Source organism: Haliaeetus leucocephalus, unplaced genomic scaffold (assembly GCF_000737465.1).
Source record: "Haliaeetus leucocephalus isolate CR32 unplaced genomic scaffold, Haliaeetus_leucocephalus-4.0 Scaffold395, whole genome shotgun sequence".
NCBI lineage: Eukaryota > Metazoa > Chordata > Aves > Accipitriformes > Accipitridae > Haliaeetus > Haliaeetus leucocephalus.
In genome coordinates this window covers 1,995,770-2,014,300 of record NW_010972831.1, presented here as the reverse complement: position 1 = coordinate 2,014,300, position 18,531 = coordinate 1,995,770, and the positions used below count along the sequence as shown (strand labels likewise).

At 48.4% G+C, this 18,531-nt stretch overlaps 1 protein-coding gene across 1 annotated transcript in view; it reads left to right on the top strand.

Annotated features, from left to right (window-relative positions):
* Positions 1-773: 773 nt before the first annotated feature.
* The window catches only part of DTX2 (deltex 2, E3 ubiquitin ligase), a 30,096-nt gene continuing 12,338 nt past the window's right edge, over positions 774-18,531 (top strand). The window contains exons 1-2 of the mRNA XM_010573536.1: positions 774-1,357; positions 11,955-12,013. Of these exons, the coding sequence (XP_010571838.1) occupies positions 777-1,357; positions 11,955-12,013 (640 nt within the window). The 5' untranslated portion in view covers positions 774-776. The remainder of the gene's footprint in view (positions 1,358-11,954; positions 12,014-18,531) is intronic.

Here is an 18,531-nt window from a genome sequence, read left to right as displayed (position 1 = left end):
TGTCGAGCAGCCTTGCAAGAGTAGCATGTTGGCTTTCATTTCTCTTCCTTTGTCTGAACAGCTGCTCTCTCCAGTTTCCAAGTTACTTCGTTGTCTTCTCTCTAGTCTTGCTTTATCTCCCAGCAGTCAGGAGCCTGGAGAAGGTGGCCCTGTCTGTCCCCTCTCCAAAGTCCTTGTCCTTGCCCTTGTGGGACTTCACCCGCTCCCCCAAGAACAAAATTGCCCAGACTCTTGCATAGCGAAGTAGGAAAGTAGGCGTTTAGCCCCTTAAGCACTCCTGCAAAGCACTTCCTGATGGTGTCCTGTCTCTATAGTTACTCTGTTGTCAAGGCTGTGGGAGTTGGTTTTTTTTAACCAGATCTATGCCTCAGCCTAATTTTTTTACCTTTTTTTTTTTTTTTTAAAGTCAGGGCAGCATATGTGATTGCTGTGCCTTTGTGCTCGGGTGTGTCTGTCTCTGCATCCTCTCTCTTTCCCTCCTTTCCCACCCTTCCTCCCAGCAGCTTTTGAACCTGTTGCCAGCCTGCAATCAGATTTGGCAGAGGGACAGGGATCTTGGGGGTATTGCGTTTCTCTAAGCTTCATGAGCAAACCCAGCCCTGTTGGGAAAGAGAAAGTCTGTTAGTGCCCCTGTTGATGGAGAGGTGAGGAAGACCACCCTGATGTAGACACCGCAGATCTGTGCAGAAACAAATCCCTGAGACAACGTCCCCCCCATTAATTTTCTGCTCACAAAATTATTTGATTTATTTTCCTCCTCTCCTCACACAGGGACGATGCGGGCCGTCCGCAGGCACCTCTTCCCTGGGGACTCTGCTGCAGGGCAGGGCATCGTCTGGGAGTGGCAGAACGATGAAGGCGGGTGGTCCCCCTATGAGATGAACGTCTGCGTGTTCCTGGAGCAAGCCCGTGCCACGAACCACCAGCGAGTAGATCTTGGACCCTTGGGCTACAACTACGAAGTTGACTTTGTGGCTCAAGTCCAGACCAACAAGACCACGAGGTTCCGTCGCAGTGTTCAGAGGCGCTTGGATGCCCCGTACCCAGTGACAGCCTCCTCGGCACCACTTCACACAGGGGTGGCTTGTTCTTGCCAGCAGTGCTGGCTAAACAGTGGGACTGGTCCCATCACCACACGCTACCGCCACTCCATGATAAACTTTCCCAACAATTCTGCTACTCATCAGGTTTCTGGTAGGACAGCGTCAGTAAGTTCTTCCAGCGTCGGCTTCGTGCCCTATAACAAACCAACTTTGTCTGGAGCAAGGTCGACACCGAGACTCAATGCACAGAGCACCTGGGCTTTGCCTCAAACTGGGGGCCCCAGCACAGGACTATCTGCATCTAACGGAGTCAGGTACAGACCCTAATTCACCTTTAAATACTGTGCATGTGTCCAAGACACCTGCTGTGCTCAGGTCTTCGTTATCTAGGAGCCTCTCTGTCCCAGAGGACTTTACAAAGGTCTCCCTAGAAGGAGAGAGAGGTTTGTGCCTTTGTGTCCAGTACAGTGGATGAAAAGGCTTCTCCTCTGCTTTCCCCTTCCTTTTTCCCACTTGAAATATAGTTTCTGTCTACTAGTCTGCCTGAACCACTGGAGAAAGTGGTCAGGTTGAGATTCTGCAGGTTTAAGAAAATTAATAGCGATTGGTGGTATTTCAGGTTACACTTAAAAACAACTGTGAGGGGGACTGAGTGAATGAAAAGGGGACTTGTGAACACCCTTATTTAATTCAAAATATGCAATAAACATAGAGTGGAAAACTGCTCTGTGTTCAAAGCTCTTCCCCTTCAGGGAAAGACGACAGGACTTTCTGTGTGTGGCTGAGACCTCATGAATTCTCTTGACAAAATCAGGAAGTCCATGTTGGACATTTTTAAGGTGAAAAAGCAGAAGAAAACCAACCCCTAAGATACAGATTTGATCAAGGATTTTTTAAATCCATTGTGAAGATGTTTAGAAAACCAAATCAGTAATTTATTCTCCCCTTCTTTTGATACCTTGAACCATATTGATCCTTCTCTATCTGAAATCAATGCAGTGACACTAGCAATTTGAGTGGTGTCCAGGCTACTCGTCAGGCTAAATGCTGATGCAGAGCAGGGATGCCACTGGATAATTGTGCAAGAGGTTCATTTTGCACGTGTTGAGGTGCTGTGGAACTTTGCCGTTGCGATGTTGGAGGACTGGAAGCGCAAGCAGGACTGTAAGTGATTTAAAATCCAGCTAAGCCTTGCCTTGTGAGGGTTTTGCCGTGTCCTTTCCCTTCATCTTTCTTCAGTGACCCTCTCCTGGCTGGGTGCTCAGGGTGGGCTCTGGCTCTCTGGAGGGAGCTAGTTACTTTGAAGGAAGGACTGGCAGTTGTTGCGATGCTAGTTGAGGTCTAGTTTTCCTCAGTTTGTTGAGCTGTCACCCATCAAACACTCCAGCTTGTATGGCTGGGTCATCCATGCTGGCTGCTGATCCATTTTCACCATGGCTCTTCTCTGACAGGGCTGAAACTGGTGCACATCTCGCAGCACAGGATTTCAGCTTCCATCGGTATGCGGCTGGAGTCGAAGGAGGGCTGTTTGCACCTTACTGGTGTGGGAGGAAGGGCTTCATTTCTTTTTGGGCCTTTCGGCTAAATGAAAAGCAGAGTCTCGTGGTCTGACAGCTCACCTCCTCTCCACGGCGTGGGCTGCTGGGCCAAGCCGCAGTCGGTTGTCCCCCATGGGCTGGAGGGGGGCTGCAGCACTGGGCTCCAGCAGGGATTTTGGGGCTGGGGGAGATCAGTGTCATCCTTGCAAAGAGGGGCACTTCCCTACTTCTTGTAGGACGGCCTCTGTGAAACCTAGACACCCAAACCAAGCCAGATCACCACTAATCGGCTTTCAGGGTCTTAACTCTTTCTGCATGCAAGCCTTTGCTAGCAGAGGTCTTTGTGGCCTGTCTGTGATAATACTTGCACTGAGTATCTGCCAGCATTAAACTGAGGACCAAGCAAGGGCTGTCTGACTGCTCCCTCTGTTTGTACATGGCTGGAAGTGTACAGAGCAGTATACGCATTTGACCATAAATGATCCAGGTGCTGAACCACTGTGTGAGCACCTGAGAAGCTAAAGGGGAACTTGCCAGGACTGATTTACCTGTCTAAGCTACCCCAAGTAAATACACAGATAAGAGATCTAGAAGGGTGTTGAAAGAGATTCTGCTAATTATGTGAGGCACAGGGGTTTGAGGTTTATTTTGAATCTCATTTGTATTTTAAGCAAGATGGTGAATCTTGAGATACTTTCCTTGGTGTCATATCAGGACTTTCCCTCTTCAGGGTCGTCTGAGTGAAATGACTTCCCGCATCCTGTTCTTCTTTCTCATGGTCTTTTTCTGGTGCTTTCTTTGCACCTGCTGATTTTTTGTGGCATCTTAAGCATCCACAATACTCCTCTGCTTCCATCACCTTCAAATCAGGCTGAAAATCAGACCTCGGTACTGCTTGCAAGAGCCCCCAGTAAGGCTCTTGCTGTCTCCTGAAGAAGCTGCCAAATACCCCCTCTTGCAGGAGCCACTGGTCAGTGTGTGGGGCTGCTGGGCTGCCTGGAGCCCCTGTCCTTCCACAGAGCCTCAGTGTGATTTGCAAAGTGACTCTCAGGGTGGGAAGATTAAAAATAAAGAGCCAAATGCTGCGGCAGTTGCCCTGCAAGCCTGTCTGGAGCCGATCAGCATCTGGGTATGTTGTATCCTACTGATGGGGGGACAGGCTGTCCTGAAAGGAGGGAGGGTGGGAGAGAGATGTTCAGAGAGGGGTGGCACAGGCTCCTTACCATGAACTGAGCTTGCAGCCCCAGTGATGCTGACTGGGAGGAGAGCGACAGCCGGGAGGAGACCTGGAGGTACCCAGCCAGGGCACTGGGGAGGACATTGTCGTGGCAGCCTGCTGGGCTGGGTCCTGGGAGCTGCCAGGGCAGCTCTCAGCGGCTGGTTAAACCCTCTGACAGGTGAGTGCTGGCAGAGCTTGCGCTGGGTTAATGCAACAGCCCTCCAGGGCTGGCATATGCCCCCACACTCCCTGCTCAGCTGCTCCAGCTCAGTCTCTTCTTGAGCACTGCTGAAGGTGGCTTTTGTGGCAGAAGCATCTGGTCTCCTCTACGAAGGCCAGCCTGGGGACAGCAGCAGCAGGCAGAGCCCTCCTGGGGCACTGGGACTGCTGCGGTACTGGTGGCAGCGTTGGCTGTGGATGAGCAATGCTGTGGCTGGTCAAGGTCTAGCTGCTGCAACCTGTTTTGCAGCTCAGCTGTTCATGGTGTGCAAGGGGTGAGGTGTCTGGTATCTTGGCAATAATCCCTGGCCAAGCCAGCCTTTCTGGGGGATGCGAAGGGATCGTACCGTTAAATATTTGCTGGGGACAGCAGAATGTGCCACGTGGGGAAGGCGACAGTTCTTCAGATGCTTGCAAGGGAGCATGTGAGTGCTGGCAGACTTATGTGACAGGCACCCTGTGTGCAAACCCTGCACCCCCAGCTGTGAGCCTCGGTCCCCGCTATCCTGGCTGTTGTCTGTCTGTCCCTGCTGGGGTGCTGTCGTGGTTTAACCCCAGCCAGCAAAGCACCACGCAGCTTCTTACTCACTTCCCCCTGACCCAGTGGGATGGGGGAGAGAATTGGGGGGAAAAAAAAGCAAAACTTGTGGGTTGAGATAAGAACAGTTTAATAGAACAGAAAGGAAGAAAATAATAATAATTACAATAATAATAATAAATTGGAATATACAAAACAAGTGATGCACAATGCAATTGCTCACCACTTGCCGACTGATGCCCAGTTAGTTCCTGAGCAGTCATCCCCCTGCCCCAGGCCAACTCCTCCCAGTCTATATACTGGGCATGACATCCCATGGTATGGAATACCCCTTTGGCCAGTTTGGGTCAGCTGTCCTGGCTGTGTCCCCTCCCAACTTCTTGTGCCCTTCCAGCCTTCTTGCTCTGGCTGGGCATGAGAAGCTGAAAAATCCTTGACTTGTTGCTAAGTAGTGTTTAGACTAACTGAAAACATCAGTGTGATATCAACATTCTTCTCATACTGAACCCAAAACATAACACTATACCAGCTACTAGAAAGAAAATTAACTCTATCCCAGCTGAAACCAGGACAGGTGTGAGCGTGCCCTGAGCATGGGTGCGCTGCCCAGGCTTGCCAGAGCTAGTGTGACATGAACCCTTGGCAGAACCGAAGCCTAGCCCAGACATGGGGATGCTGCTGGGCACTTGCCTGGCTACAGGGCTTCTGGGAGAGGTGGTTTTGCAGGCAGGATGTTAGAAGCTGTCTGTTTGTTAATACTGGTGTTTGCCACTAGACATATCTGTGGAAGCCTCTGTTTTCCATGCCCTCCCCTGCAGGAGCACGCGTGGATTGCAGATCGCAGCCCAGAGTGAGACAGCAGCAGGGGGCTCACCCAAATGGACCCCAGAGAAGGGCAGAACAAAGATGTGCATTGGTGGCTCTTTGTGGATGACAGACGATGTCTGGATCTCCAGTCCTTTGGGATTAGTTTTGCCAGAGGTGCTCTCCTTCCCCCCTGCCAGACAGACAAATGCACGCAGAGGGGCAATCTCTGTCTTCCAGTATGGTGCTGTATGTGAAAGGGACTTTTTCAGCACCAGCTGACAGCTCGAGATGGCTTTTCCCCTGTCACCCCTGTGCTGGGTTTGAGTCGGAAATGCCACTGGGTGGGTGTAATTGCTCCTGGCTGGGGTTACAGTTTCAGGCTTGTGAAACCCATGTTCCAGCAGAAAATACTCTCATTTCTGTGAATTAGGGGAAACCTGAGTAGCAAACTCTAACAATGTGTTTCATTTAATTCTTAAGCCCAGAACATTCCTGGGTTATTTTATCCCCCAGGTTCCCCATCTTCCCCCCTCGGCTGGACTTGGCGTGGCGTGGTGGTTAGTTCCCCTTCCCTCGCAGTTGCTGCCCCATCTCCTCCTGCATCACCGAATAGTGCGGCCTTTGTGGCAGTGAAGACTAAGCGCTAATTATCCTGCACTAATTATCCTGCCAAGGGTTTCCGTCTGTGTCCAGCACGCAGCGTTGCTCATTCCTCTTAGCCGTGATGCGCAATTCCTGTGCTGGCCCTTGCTCAGAGACCGAAGGGAAGGGAGCAGTGGGCCACGGTGGATCCTCTGGTGTCTAATAAAGGTTGTCTTGTGTTCACCCCGCAGCCTTTGGCTCCAAAGCAGCCCTGGCGGATTACTTGCTTTTACAAAACTGGTTATCTTCACAAAGCCTGCAGAGGTGACCCAGCTTCTGCCTCTCGGAGCTGAGCTGCGACTGGCAGAAGGGCTCAAAAGCTATTAGCAAGAGACTGAAAGATGGTGCAGTTACATACACACGGTTTCTTTAGGAAAAACAGCTAAAAATGGCAGCACCGAAGCAAACATCTCTCGTGCAGGGCTGAGAAAGTTCATCCTGGAAAGCTGCCTAACTCCCTGTGTGGTTGTGACAGTTATTTCCAATAGGCAGGCAGGAATAGCCCCCAGTATGGGCTGTTAGTAGCACAGGCATGCCTGGGCTTTTGTGGCATTGGCAGTGATTAAATATATTTCCTGCTTGCTTTGGGGCTGGAGGGCAGATGCTGGTGTGAGAGAAGGTGGAGCTCAGGCACTTCAAAATGCAGGTTTAATTTCCCCATCCTCCCAAGAGGGTCAAAGTCACTGGAAAACCCAGAGAGAAGTGCCAAGGCTTAAATAGATGCTAATATCCTTGGCTCTGCTGCTAATGTATTAAATACATGTGGGCAAGATGTTTTGCTTCTTGGTGCATTAGTTTCCTCCCGTGTATTAAACACAGTTAATGAATCCGGCCTCTCTCACAGACGGCACTGAAATCTGCTGATGGAGCGTGCCACGGCAAGGGTCGTATCCTTGTATCAGTGCTGTTAACCGGATCTGTGAAACAGGGGTCAGCTCCCCAGGGTCCCAGCCACCTCCTGGCATGATCCTTCCCACCCCACATGGGAAAGCATCCATCCCTGGGGCAAGAGCTACCCTGTTCCCCCCACTGTGCTGTCTAATTACAGAGAAGGGCATTCCTGAAACATGGTAAGGAGTGCCCTGCTTGTAATATGAGCAAGTAAAGCTGCAGGAAGCAATCTTCTGGGGGATATATTAATCAGTGCCCCAGCCAGGCAAATCTCTACTGCAGTTCCACTGGCCCCTCTGACCTTACGTGGCTTTGGGTGCTGGTCTAGGCTGTGCCTACAAATAAGGCAGGCAGCTTGAGGGGGAGAGGATTTTGTTTAAAAGCATGGGGAACAGGGGTCTTGGGGACTGGGGAAGGATGCTTACAGTATTGTGGTGTTCCTAAGAAGGATCTGGTGCTGCGCTCCCTAATCTCCTGCAGGGAACGACCCATGGTCAGTACTTTGTAGGATCAGGAGGTGTAACTGAGGGACCAGGACCTGGGCAGGGCCTTTCCTTTTCTCTCTCCTCCTTTGCATCTTTCAGCTTTGTCCGTAGGCATACCTATGAGCTCCTCGGGTGGCGAGGAGGGGCTCTGCTCGGTGCTGGTTCTGCTGGGTCCGTTGTGACTTGCCCTGCAGCCCTTTGTTAGCCAGCGTGGTTCTGCTGCTGGGCGCTCCTCCCGAGTGGGAGCAGGGGGAATCTCCTCTGCTTGATGCCAGGAGCAAAACCACAGACCTGCGTGGTTGTGTGCAGCACACCAAAAGGTCCTCCTTTAGAGGGATTCGGTCTGGCTTTTGGCGTCTTCTTGAGAAGAAAGGTAGGGGAGAAACTGCTGTATGGTCATTAGCATCATCGTACACTTGGTTAGCCCTGGGAAGGGGGTTAGACCTTTGGGTGTTGTGGTAGCGCTTGGTGTTAATGTGAGGCAGGGCTGGATGCAGCCTGATCTGGGAGGAGAAGTGTTGGCTATTGTCCAGAGGGCTACAAAGATGTCATGATACAGGAATATGTGGCCCGCTGGCTGGTGTGCAGGGAGAGAGGAAGGAAGAAAGGGCTGTATCAGGTGGAGAGGGTGAGTTGCTACAGACTTCCCCACTTCTGCTCCATTAGACTACTGTGTATGTGCAGCTTAGGTGATGTTAGGCTCAAACTTGGCCACCCAGTGTTTGAAATGGCAGCAGCCGTGGATGCCATGCTTCCTCTCTGGCCTTGTGCTTTGCTGTCTCACTGGTGTTGCAGTACCTTGAAATTCTGGAGAAGCAAGTGGTTTTGTCATGCTGAAATATCAGTCTGCCCTGTCTGTGCCCCTGTAGCAGATTGCCTGGGAACTGGTGATGGGAAATCTTATCAGAATCTTCTTCCTGAATCTTTTAGGACAGTGTCTTATTTGCATCCTTTTCTTCACAACCTGGTGACCCCTGTTGCACTCAGTCACCTCCAGCGTACAGAGCACTGGGAAAGCAGGAGCTGCAGTGAATGGCAGGACAAAATTGGACCAGGGAGGAAGAATTGATACCAGGAAATATTCAGAGAATTCAGGCATAGACTTTCAGGTGCTGCAAGCACAGCCTGAATATTTGGCTAGGAGTCAAAGGCACTGACTGGTTAGAAATCTTCTCTGTGGGCAGCAGAGGCAGCGGGAGCAGGTGTCTCGGTGGATCCCTCTCGTTTCTCCACACTGCAGTGCTTGGTCTTGCAGTGATGCTCTCCAGATCTCCCTTACCCGAGACCCCCACCAGCCTGCCTGCATCAAGTTTTCTCCTAACTGAGCCTTGCTTGAGTAAATCAGCAGGACCTCACCCCAGCCTGACCTCATCTCTCTCCCAAGAAGCCAGCACTGGTATGGCGATACTGGAGTAGCTTGAGTCTGAGCTGATGGACCAAATATGTCTGTTCGTGCTGCTGGCAAGCCTGCTCTCAGAGTTGAGGCACAGCCCATGTTATACTACAATAGCAATATCCTTCCTTGTTGCCTCTTCCCCATCCTGCTCCGAAAAAACGCACTTCAGACTCAGGGTAAGCTCCAAGTAGCGTTTCTGCACCTTTTTTGGCGTGGCAACACTTCCTCCCATGCACTGTGGCTGCAAATCTACCCAGGCAGTGTTGTGGCAGAGGTACCTCAAAGCAGTGTGGATTTCCCTTGATTTCGTCAGCCTTAGGTTTGGGCTTTCTGCAGATGTAAAAGAAATCACAGTGCGTGGCAGCCCTGCCGGTACGCTCAGACGGTGTCGAGCGGATGGGTCAGCACATCCTACAACGTTGTTAGCTGAGATGCTGCTAACTGTATGTGCGTGCGTTTAGCTTGTGCGTGTGAAATAAGAAGTATTTGGTTTCTCCATCATCACGTCAGTTGGCTTAAAGCCTCCAGCAGTCAAAGCTGTGCCTTTACACCAGGAGTGCAGCTGATCAGCGAGTGTTTCCTGGCTGATGGATAGTAATTTATCTGCAGTGCACTCACAGCTTCCAAAACTTGATTGCTTGCAAATGCATCAATTGCTTATCCATTTCCCTCTGCAAATCTCAAGGGTTCTTCGCACTTCACAGAAGCTCTAGCTCCTGGGTGACTTGGACTTGAGCCTTGCAATGCAGGAAAGAAGAGTGAAGAATTTCTCTGCCAGTCTTCTCAAGGCATGGTTACCAATGATCCCCTTCCCAGAGCAGCTCTGGGTTTGCTTTCTTCAACCTCAGGTATAATGATGCTGTGCTCCAGCCCTTTGGAAGGATCCTCCACTGCCCATCTGCTTTCTTGGCAGAATGGAAGGTTCAGCTTTGTGCTCTATTGTATTTTTACCTTCCACAGGGAAATGAAAGCACCCAAGGTGGCTGCTGTGCTTCATGGTGTGACAATGAAGCATAGGCTCTTCAGTATCAGTCACAGGCAGGGTCACAGACTGGGGTGGAGGGGTTGTCCAGGCACCATGTTGTCTTCTTGGCTGCTCAGTTGGAGGAGGGAAGGTCCAATGCCTCTCTGATTTTTGGGACCAGGTCTCAAGTTCCTTTTCATAATCTGGTCCTCAAATACCCTCCTTGTCTGCAGCTGGAGAAGGAGCAGCCCTACTACTAGCCATCATCTGAAGAGAATCATGGGAGCAGAAATGAAGCAAATGGATGAGATATAGAAGGAGGAGGGAAATACCTGAGAAAGAGCTGTGATGAAGAGGCTGAATCAGGAAAGAAAAAACGTCATGAAGAGGAGTCATGGCATCCATCTCAAAGCCCTTTGAAACTGAGGGGAGAATTTCCGCTGTATTCACTGGGTTTGAATTGGGCTGCAGCAAGAACAGTACGTTGCATCATTTGAAGACATTGCAAAATTGGGGGCAGCAGAGGGGAAAACACAGTCTTTGAAACAGAAGGGAAACCTCTGTGGTCTGGAGAGCTTTTTAAGGGTTTGGAAGAACTGGTCTCGCTTGGCCAGGCTGTCAGCGCAGCACCAAGCCCTGCGTCCTGCCCAGGGGTTTCTTCAGGGAGTTCAGCGTGCATGCAGTAACCTATTTCAAACTGCAGCAGGTAGGAGAGGAGGGAGGTGGGGATGCATCCCTGTCCTGAGGGTGGAAGACAGCCATGTGTCACTCGCAAATCTTTTCAGCTCTGGTCATTGTCATGGAAATGTGGACAAAGATTTTAGCAAGGCTGAAAGGAGGGACCTCTGTCTGTGATGCTATTTTGGGCACAGTGGCAGCTCTTGCCTCCCAGCTGGAAAGAATTAGGTTCCCCCTAGATGGTGGATGTCATTTGGGCACTTGACCACCTTAGTCTCTGTGAATTCCTAAGCTGGCCAGGTTTGACGTAATTTTGGGGAGTCCTTGGAGATGGTTGTCTGAATGCACTGTGTATTAACTGCAGCTGATGCACTTGAGCCTGCATCCATCCCAGGCACACGTGCTACCTGAGACAAAATCTGTGGGTGGCTTCTCTGTGCCAGCATGTTGGATTTCAAATGTTCCTGCTCTGCTCATGTGGATCCAGCTTGCTTTCTCCTCTAGTGATGCCCTCATCAGCTTTCATGCTGCTGCTCACCCTTTCCTTCCTAATTCCTGCCATCAGCTAATTACATGACACTGGCTGCCCATGTATCCCAAACTAGCTTGAGGTGCAGCTGCCAGTGCTGGGGAACACTGCCAAAACAAGTAGGTTAGGAACCTGAAGGGGATATTTGGTGTCCAGATCCTCTCAATTTCCAAAGGAAGATGGGTGCCAAACTCTTCTAAGTCTCCTTCAACTTTTCCTGCCTTGTTCCCACATCTTGCAGTAACTGCTTGGATGCGCAGGGAGAGTCAAGGTTTGATTCTGTTCAACCTAGGGCTGCAGCTGCACGCGCTCAAGCACTTTTCTTGGCCTTTCTCTGCCTCAGTTTCCCCATCTGGAAAGCAGCAGGGGGTGATAATGCTTGCTTCCTTTGATCTGTACATCAGCAACTTCTCATACAGCATGGGGATTCATGCTTTAGTGAGCAGTGTTTCTCTAGCTGGAGACCAAGTCACCTGGAAAGTTTAAGACAAACTTTGCTGCATCCCGGCGGTTCCTGGCTGCGTGCCCATGCCATGGACCTGCTGGTGCAGCAGTCTGTCGTAGCACACGTTGGCTGCTTACGGGAAGCTCTGTGGCAGAGCAGCAAGAGTGAGGATGCCTCACAGGATCAGAGCAGGGGGATGACGACAGGGTTCACCAACAGACCCCAGCAAGAGGAAGGGATGAGTCAGGCCCAGCATCCAGCTAGGAGGAGATGGGGCTGGAGACAGCTACCTACACCATAGGTCTGAGGTCCACCTTGGAGATAAGTAAACCTACTAGATAGTTCTGGCAAGGACTGGGCTCCTTAAATGTGCTGTTGGACCAGTGGGCAAAGAGTGCATGGGTGGGGTCCCAGGTGGGGCTCATCTGAGCAATTAATCCCTGTTAATGTATCCAGGGCCCTGGCACTCAGGAGGGAATAGTACACTGCTGAATTGTTTCTGTTTTGTTAGTGATTGATCTGTTGTGTTGAACTTGTCCCTTTTTCTTTTCTTTCTCCAGCGCCCCAAACCTGCCAGTCAAGATGCCCAAACCCAGCAAGGTGAACCAGGCCCTGGCAGGTAAGTATCCCTCTCTGCTTCACCTGCTCTGTCGGTAGGGTTACACAACCAAGCGGTTTACTTTTCTGTGGCACTTACTTTCCTTTGTTAATTTTTAGGAAGAGTCTGAAATGTTGATGGCATTTAGGGTTTTAGGCCCAAAGACTTTTCAGAAAGGCAAAGAGGGTAAATTTGGTGAAGAATGGGATGGTCAAACCTTAGTAACTGTTCTTCTCATCAGTGCTGGTCCTGAGGCTCTCAAAATGAGTGGGTTTATTTGAGGATTGGGTATTCATCTTCTCCCATAGGTGTGGATGATCAAGTAGCAGGGGGGAGCACACAGATCAAGCTCAGTGCTAGCTGTTAGTTTATACTTTTTTTTAAAGTTAAGGGAGAAGAGTGGTGTGAGATGGTGTGTGGTTTTTGATGTGATTTTTTTTTTTTTTTTAATGTGGTTTTACTACAAAAGCTGAGGTGGTCTTTAGCTTAAAAAAATGATTGTGATGCCTTGACTTGGGGAAAGGAAGGGACAGAAGTTGAATCAGATGTTGTCTTCTGTGGTGGCAGAATAGAGGTTTGCTTGTTATCATCCAAACCTGTGACTACAATACTAAATATACCCAAGGAGCGTGTCTGGGAGGGATGAAAGTGCCAGTTTTCAATGCTCCTTTTCAGAGTAGATTTGCCTGTTAAACATGAAATGACGTTGCCTTGAAAACGACAACTTGCGCTTGCAGCTTTCAGTGGAAGCGTTTCCATGCCAAAAACCATCGGTGCGTTTGCTCTGTTTTGACTCAGCCAGCGCCAAACCTCGGGACCCTGGTGTGGTGGTGCCTGGGGATACGGGTGTTCTGCTGAGAGCAGATGTCTTCTCTGTACCAACAGTGACTGTGCACTCAAAATCGTATTGTAACGTGGTAACCCGGGGTAGAGGAGTGCAAAAGACCTGATGTATGGTATTTTCTGGGCTTTTATGTACTTATTTCAGACACTACAGAATATCTACTAACCCTCTCCTTCCTCTGGCTCTTGTCCATGCATGGTCTGTTGAGGTTATTAGCTCCTTGGACACCAAAGTTTGCTCCTGAGCAAGTGGAGACAGTTATGTTCTCGCTCTTGGAGAAAATGGTTACCACCTTATTCCAGGAAAGGTGACAGTGCTTGGTCTTCTCCCAAGCATCAGGCTTTATCCTGCCTAAAAATGATCCCCAGGATTGATGTTTCCAGTTGTTTAATGTTATCACCATCTTGAAAACTGTGCCTTGCATGTCTCTATAGCCAAATGAGCACTGCGTAAAGACTGATATTGAGTGTCTCTGACAGCATACAGCCCATCTGTCTCCCCGTTAGCAAATCAGTCTTTGTGGAAATAAGGTGTAAAGTCAAGCTCAGACCTCGTCTAGGTGGATGACCTGAGCAGAAGAACTCCCCTTGCTTATAGAAGCTCTGAATTTCATCCCCTGGCTGTTAGCACTGACTGTGTAATTAGGTATTTAATCACACAAAGGTAAATACAGCAAAAAACTGAAGAGCCCTGGTGAATCCAGGCTGTATTAATGTTGTTACCTGTGATCTTGTTCTACATGTGCAAGTCATCCACTGTTAATGTGGAAGAGGTGAATACGCATGGTCCATTTATACCTTGTAGTGCCACATTTAGATATAAAAGCCTGCAGGAGAGCTCAGTAGAATAAGCCATTTACCACCATTTAATAAAATAAAATGAAAAGGTTAAGCTTGTAATTGATAGCTCTGTTGTTGGAGGCTGGGGGTGCAAAAGAAGGAATAATTATTCATTTTAATAATCTTTAGCTCTCCATGAGGCAGCAAGCAAGAGGCACTCTGAGTTGCAGGGGAGTGCATGGGCTGAGCTGAGTGTGGTCAGCGCAGAAGCAAATCCCCGGAGCCAGCATCTCCTTCAGATGCAGGTCTTCGTAGGACACAGTTTTGATCGGTGCTGTATTGCCTTCTGCCAAGTGTGACAGACCTCAGAGGTGCAAGGGAGGAGAAAAATATGAATTTGAGTCTGTCCTTAAAATCACATAGAAGCAGAGGAAAGATCTGGACAAGTTAATTAGCAAGTGAAAGGAAAATAAATCTCTGGGAACATTTCTGGTAAAAAGTAAGCAGTGGAGTTCTGGTAAAAAGGCCAAATTTTATTGAAACGTTAATTGGCTGGGTCTTTAGAGACACCTTCTTCCCTTCTATGCTCTGCGCTTTGTTTCTAGAACCTCTTCTGGGAAGTGGTATTTTGTTCACATTTAAAATCCTGCAGATGGTGTTTGAATTACTTATTATTCAAGTTATTCTCTAACACACAGGTCGGGCCCCTTTTGTTCCTCTGGTCCCTGCTGTGTGACTGCTTCTTTCAGCATCAGTGCGGGAAAGGCTGGGGACCCAAGGGCTTTGTGATGATGTGCAGGAGAGGGCAGTCTCAGGTGTGAACTGAGGAAGGCTTTATTCTGGGAAGTGTGTCCAGAACACTCACAGCCCTTGGTCTCCATCCCGAAGTGCCTCTCAGCAGCTTTGGCTCTGGTTTGAAGCAGGAGACATAAAACCCCTGAATCTTGCAGGTGATCTTGAGAAATGCTGCAGGTGCATCTCTTGGATGCAGAGGGAGCTTCTGGTGGATAAACAGGAGATGAGGGATCCTGTGGGTCTGAATGAGAAGCTGTGGTTTGTTTGTGTGATGAGCGCCTGGTGATTTGAGTGAGGGATTTACAACACTGTCAACCCCATGTCTTCTAAAAGCACCACTTGGGATCCCAGAAATCATGAAGCTGACTTTAAAACCATGTTTTGTACAAAAAAAAAAAAAAAATTCTTTTTCCTTGCTTTCTGCTATTTTAATACTTCAAGGTGCATGTGGAAACTTGTCTTTTAAGCTTTTTCTTTCCCCCTGAGTATTTGGTTAGTATGGTGAAATGCAGAACAGAGGTCTAAGCAAACTGTTGAACCACAGTGTTTGTGTTTAAGGATCAGCTGGACTAACATCTCTTGGGAATAATGGAGTTTAGCTGGTGTGCTTCGGGGCTGGGGGGTGGACTACGCAGTCATATGAAGGCCCTTCTAATGCTATTTTTAAGATGAAGGCTGGAAATTAGTTTTTTGTTAAATGAAACTGAGTGTTTCTCATTTGCATGATTCCTAGAGCTGAGGCATTTAGGAACATACTAAACAGAATAATTTTGCTGGTGGATAGAATCGTACAAATTAGCAATGCTTTTCTGAGATCTCATGCTGTTTGAAGGTAAGCTCTGCCCTTTCCCCTCTACCTGCTTAAATCCAGGACTGGAACCAAAGGCATACCAGTCTGAGGTCTGTGCAAAAACAGATCCGTAGCCAGACCTGGTGACCGGAGGGGTGTGTTAGGCTGGGTCTGTGAGCAAGCGTGTGGTCAATGCTCATTACATTATGTAAGGATGTTTTTCCCATGCTCAGCTTCTGCACAGGATATTACAAAAGTCCTTTATTTACATGGCTGGCCGAGAAAAGCTTGTCGATGTTGTCATAGCTCCACTGAAAATAATTTTACCCCAAGGAGTCAGTAACGTTGTACCTCTGGCCAAATAGATGCTTTGAGCAAGAGAAAAGAGGCAGTTCTCTGAGTGTGGTTATTGCGTGCAGTCATAGAATCAGATCAGATGCCAAAGGATGCTTAGCAAGGCTTTCTGTCTCTTCCTTCCTGCAGTCCTTGCAGGGAAGAAACCCAGTGGCCAATGGAAAGTTTGAACATATTAAATAATATTTTTTCAAGTTCCTGGGGTAGCTAGTGAGCAGCAGGAGCTGTTGTATGGAACCCGTGCATGGGTGTCCAAAGCAGTCTTGGTCTAGGCAAGCTTATCTTGTTGCAGCATGGCCCTTGCACATTCAGGTGAAAATTTATCCAAGTCCAGAGCCACATTTGCTCCTGACATAACTCCACAGATGCCTACAACAAGTTCTGAATTGAAGTTGTTGTGTCCACAGGTCAGAATTGGAGAATTGATCTACAGATGTGATGTGTGTCTGTGTATTGTTTTGGGACTTTATATGAACACACACTCCCACATAAGGCTTAGATCAGAGGAGATCCCTTGCTGGGGACTCTTGTCACCAAACTTGTGGGAGGATTGTTAGATGCTGAGATTCCAGTATTGTGTTAGAACTTTAAAGGAGGCATTGTTGCTGGGTTTTGAGATGAGCCAGAAGAGCAATGTGACACCAGAACATACCCTTTTTGAATGCTCTCTTGATTTGAATCTGCAGAAGATGATTCATTGTGTGTGTCTCTGAAGGCAGCAGAAGGTAAAAGTGGAAAATTACCCTTTCTTGGCCGGTTTAAGATTGTCCATGGTAGAACATTTGGTTGGGGTAATTCTCCTGGTCACACGTTTGCCCTGTGCTGTATGTTTGCGTTGAGTTGTAGATGTGTTTGCAGGAAGAGAGAAAGTACCTGGAGTAAATGTTTATTTTCTTTGTGATGATTCATGATGCTGGCAGGCAGTTTTGGACGTGTTATTCCAGGTATGGCAGGGGCTGTGTTAGATGGTAACTGAACTCAGCTGAGGTTCTGTGGCTCGTGCTCTTCACTTAGTCTGATTTTTTGAAGGCAACATTTTGTCCTCTGACATTAAGAGTCTGAAGTCAGTTGTTCAGCCTCTGTTTCTGTCGTGTTCTTTTTTTTTTAAATGCGCTCTGCATGCTAATGTTAGCAAGATGGTATTGATCTCTTAAGAAGAAAGCATTAATTTTGCATTTGCCTATCAGTCAGCTGTGCGTAGGTGGTGATAATCCCTGTTAGTCTTTGGACTTGCTTTTCAAATGTCAGTCTTTGTAATCAGTGCTATTGCACTGCTTAGAAGCAGGTGTTTTGGAGACAACTTTACTGTTTCCTTTTCTGTACCAATTCTGGGAAATTGCATTTTGCAGCCTCGGTGAGGTCAGGCTGTCTGAGATGATCTCCCCCAGCCGTGGGGAGGTCCAGCATCTTCCCTGTGTCTCCAGAATATTGTTCCTCTGGGCTCTCTAATCAGTGTGAGTCAGTACTGCTTTTCTGGGAATACCTCCAACTGTCCTTTAACCTGCTGAAAGTGGAAAGTACCTACCTAGTGCACATGCAGGTAGGTGGCAGCTTGGGTGCTGTTGCTGGGCTCCAGGTATTCAGTTGTACTCGCTCATTCAAAAAACAAGTAGCTTTTGTTATAGGAACATTTAAGCTTTTCCTTAAGGCTCACTGGGAGTAGTGAAGGACTGCTGGCTTAGACCAGGGTTGAGAGCACACAATAGTCTTGCGGCCTTTAGTTCAAGGCTTAAAGGAAGTTATTTTGATTGTGAAATTTCTGGATTCAATGTTCAGTTAGAGGCCTGCTGGCTTGTACCGACATCAGGGGCTCTCCTCAGCTGTACCTGCTGGGAACAACCTGGTGCTGTCAGTAGGGTGAGACATACTAACTTGGTGCCTGCATTTTTTGAGGATCCTTCTCTGGCCCTGCAGCTCCTGGGAACTGGGGGGCTACACCTCAGATCTAGATCAACAATGATGGTACTTAATGAGGGTGCTCCATGGCTGCCTGGTTTGCTGTTGCCTATTTCCATTTGGAAGCGTGTGGTTTCACCATGTGTTGGGCAGACCAGCTCTGCCAAAGGTTCTTGGGTAACCCTGGGGAAATTACTTCATCTGTCTGTGCCCATCTCCCCATCCTGTGAAACTCCTTCTGTCTGTCTTTTGGTCCTTAGATGAGGAAGTTTTACTAAAAGCATCCAACTTTGTATATCAGGAAAGGACTTGAACTGGTTCTGGAATACGTATTGTACTTGGACCTTACATGAAGGAGGCGCAAAATGCAGTCTGCACTGCGTAAGGGTAGTTCTGCTTGTGGGGCATTGACATAGGCTTTGCACAGGGGATTTCTAGTCACAAGGCGCAGGTTCTTGACTGGTTGTGTATTTGAGGTAGAAAATAGTCTTACCACTTGCACATGAAGCTGGCTGATGCTTTCCGTCCACTCAATTTTCAGTCATGTGTGGGCAAGGTACCTCATTTTTGTCCTGAGCAAGTGTGCTCTTATATCTGCCTTTCCCAGCCTGGCTGAACAGAGGCTTGAAAAAGAAAATCCTTAGAAATCTCAGCTTTGGTCATGAATTACCATGCAGGATGCTGGCAAGAATTTCCACAGCTTTAGGATGTGTTTTTGCATGGTCTGCTGTAAGAGGTAGCTTTTGGGGAAATGCTGGCTTTTAGGTTGTCTGCTGTCTGTCTGCATCCGTGAGCTGGTTGTTGGTTTTTTTTTTTTTAAGTTCTGGCAATGGCTGTGGCAGGTGGGAAAGTTGCTTCTTGGGAAAGCAAAGGCAGATGTTTTCTTGAATGTAAGTTTAAGAGCAATATGCTACCTTAGAAATGTTATGACTTGTAACTGGCCTGTATTTCATGGGCAAACATCATATTAGATCAGCATGATCAGTCCTGTAGCTCTCTGTGTGCCAATTTTACCTTCAGGGAATGGCTGTCCTTTTTAATGATTCATTAGCTTTAACAAACTGCATCCCATGAATACAGC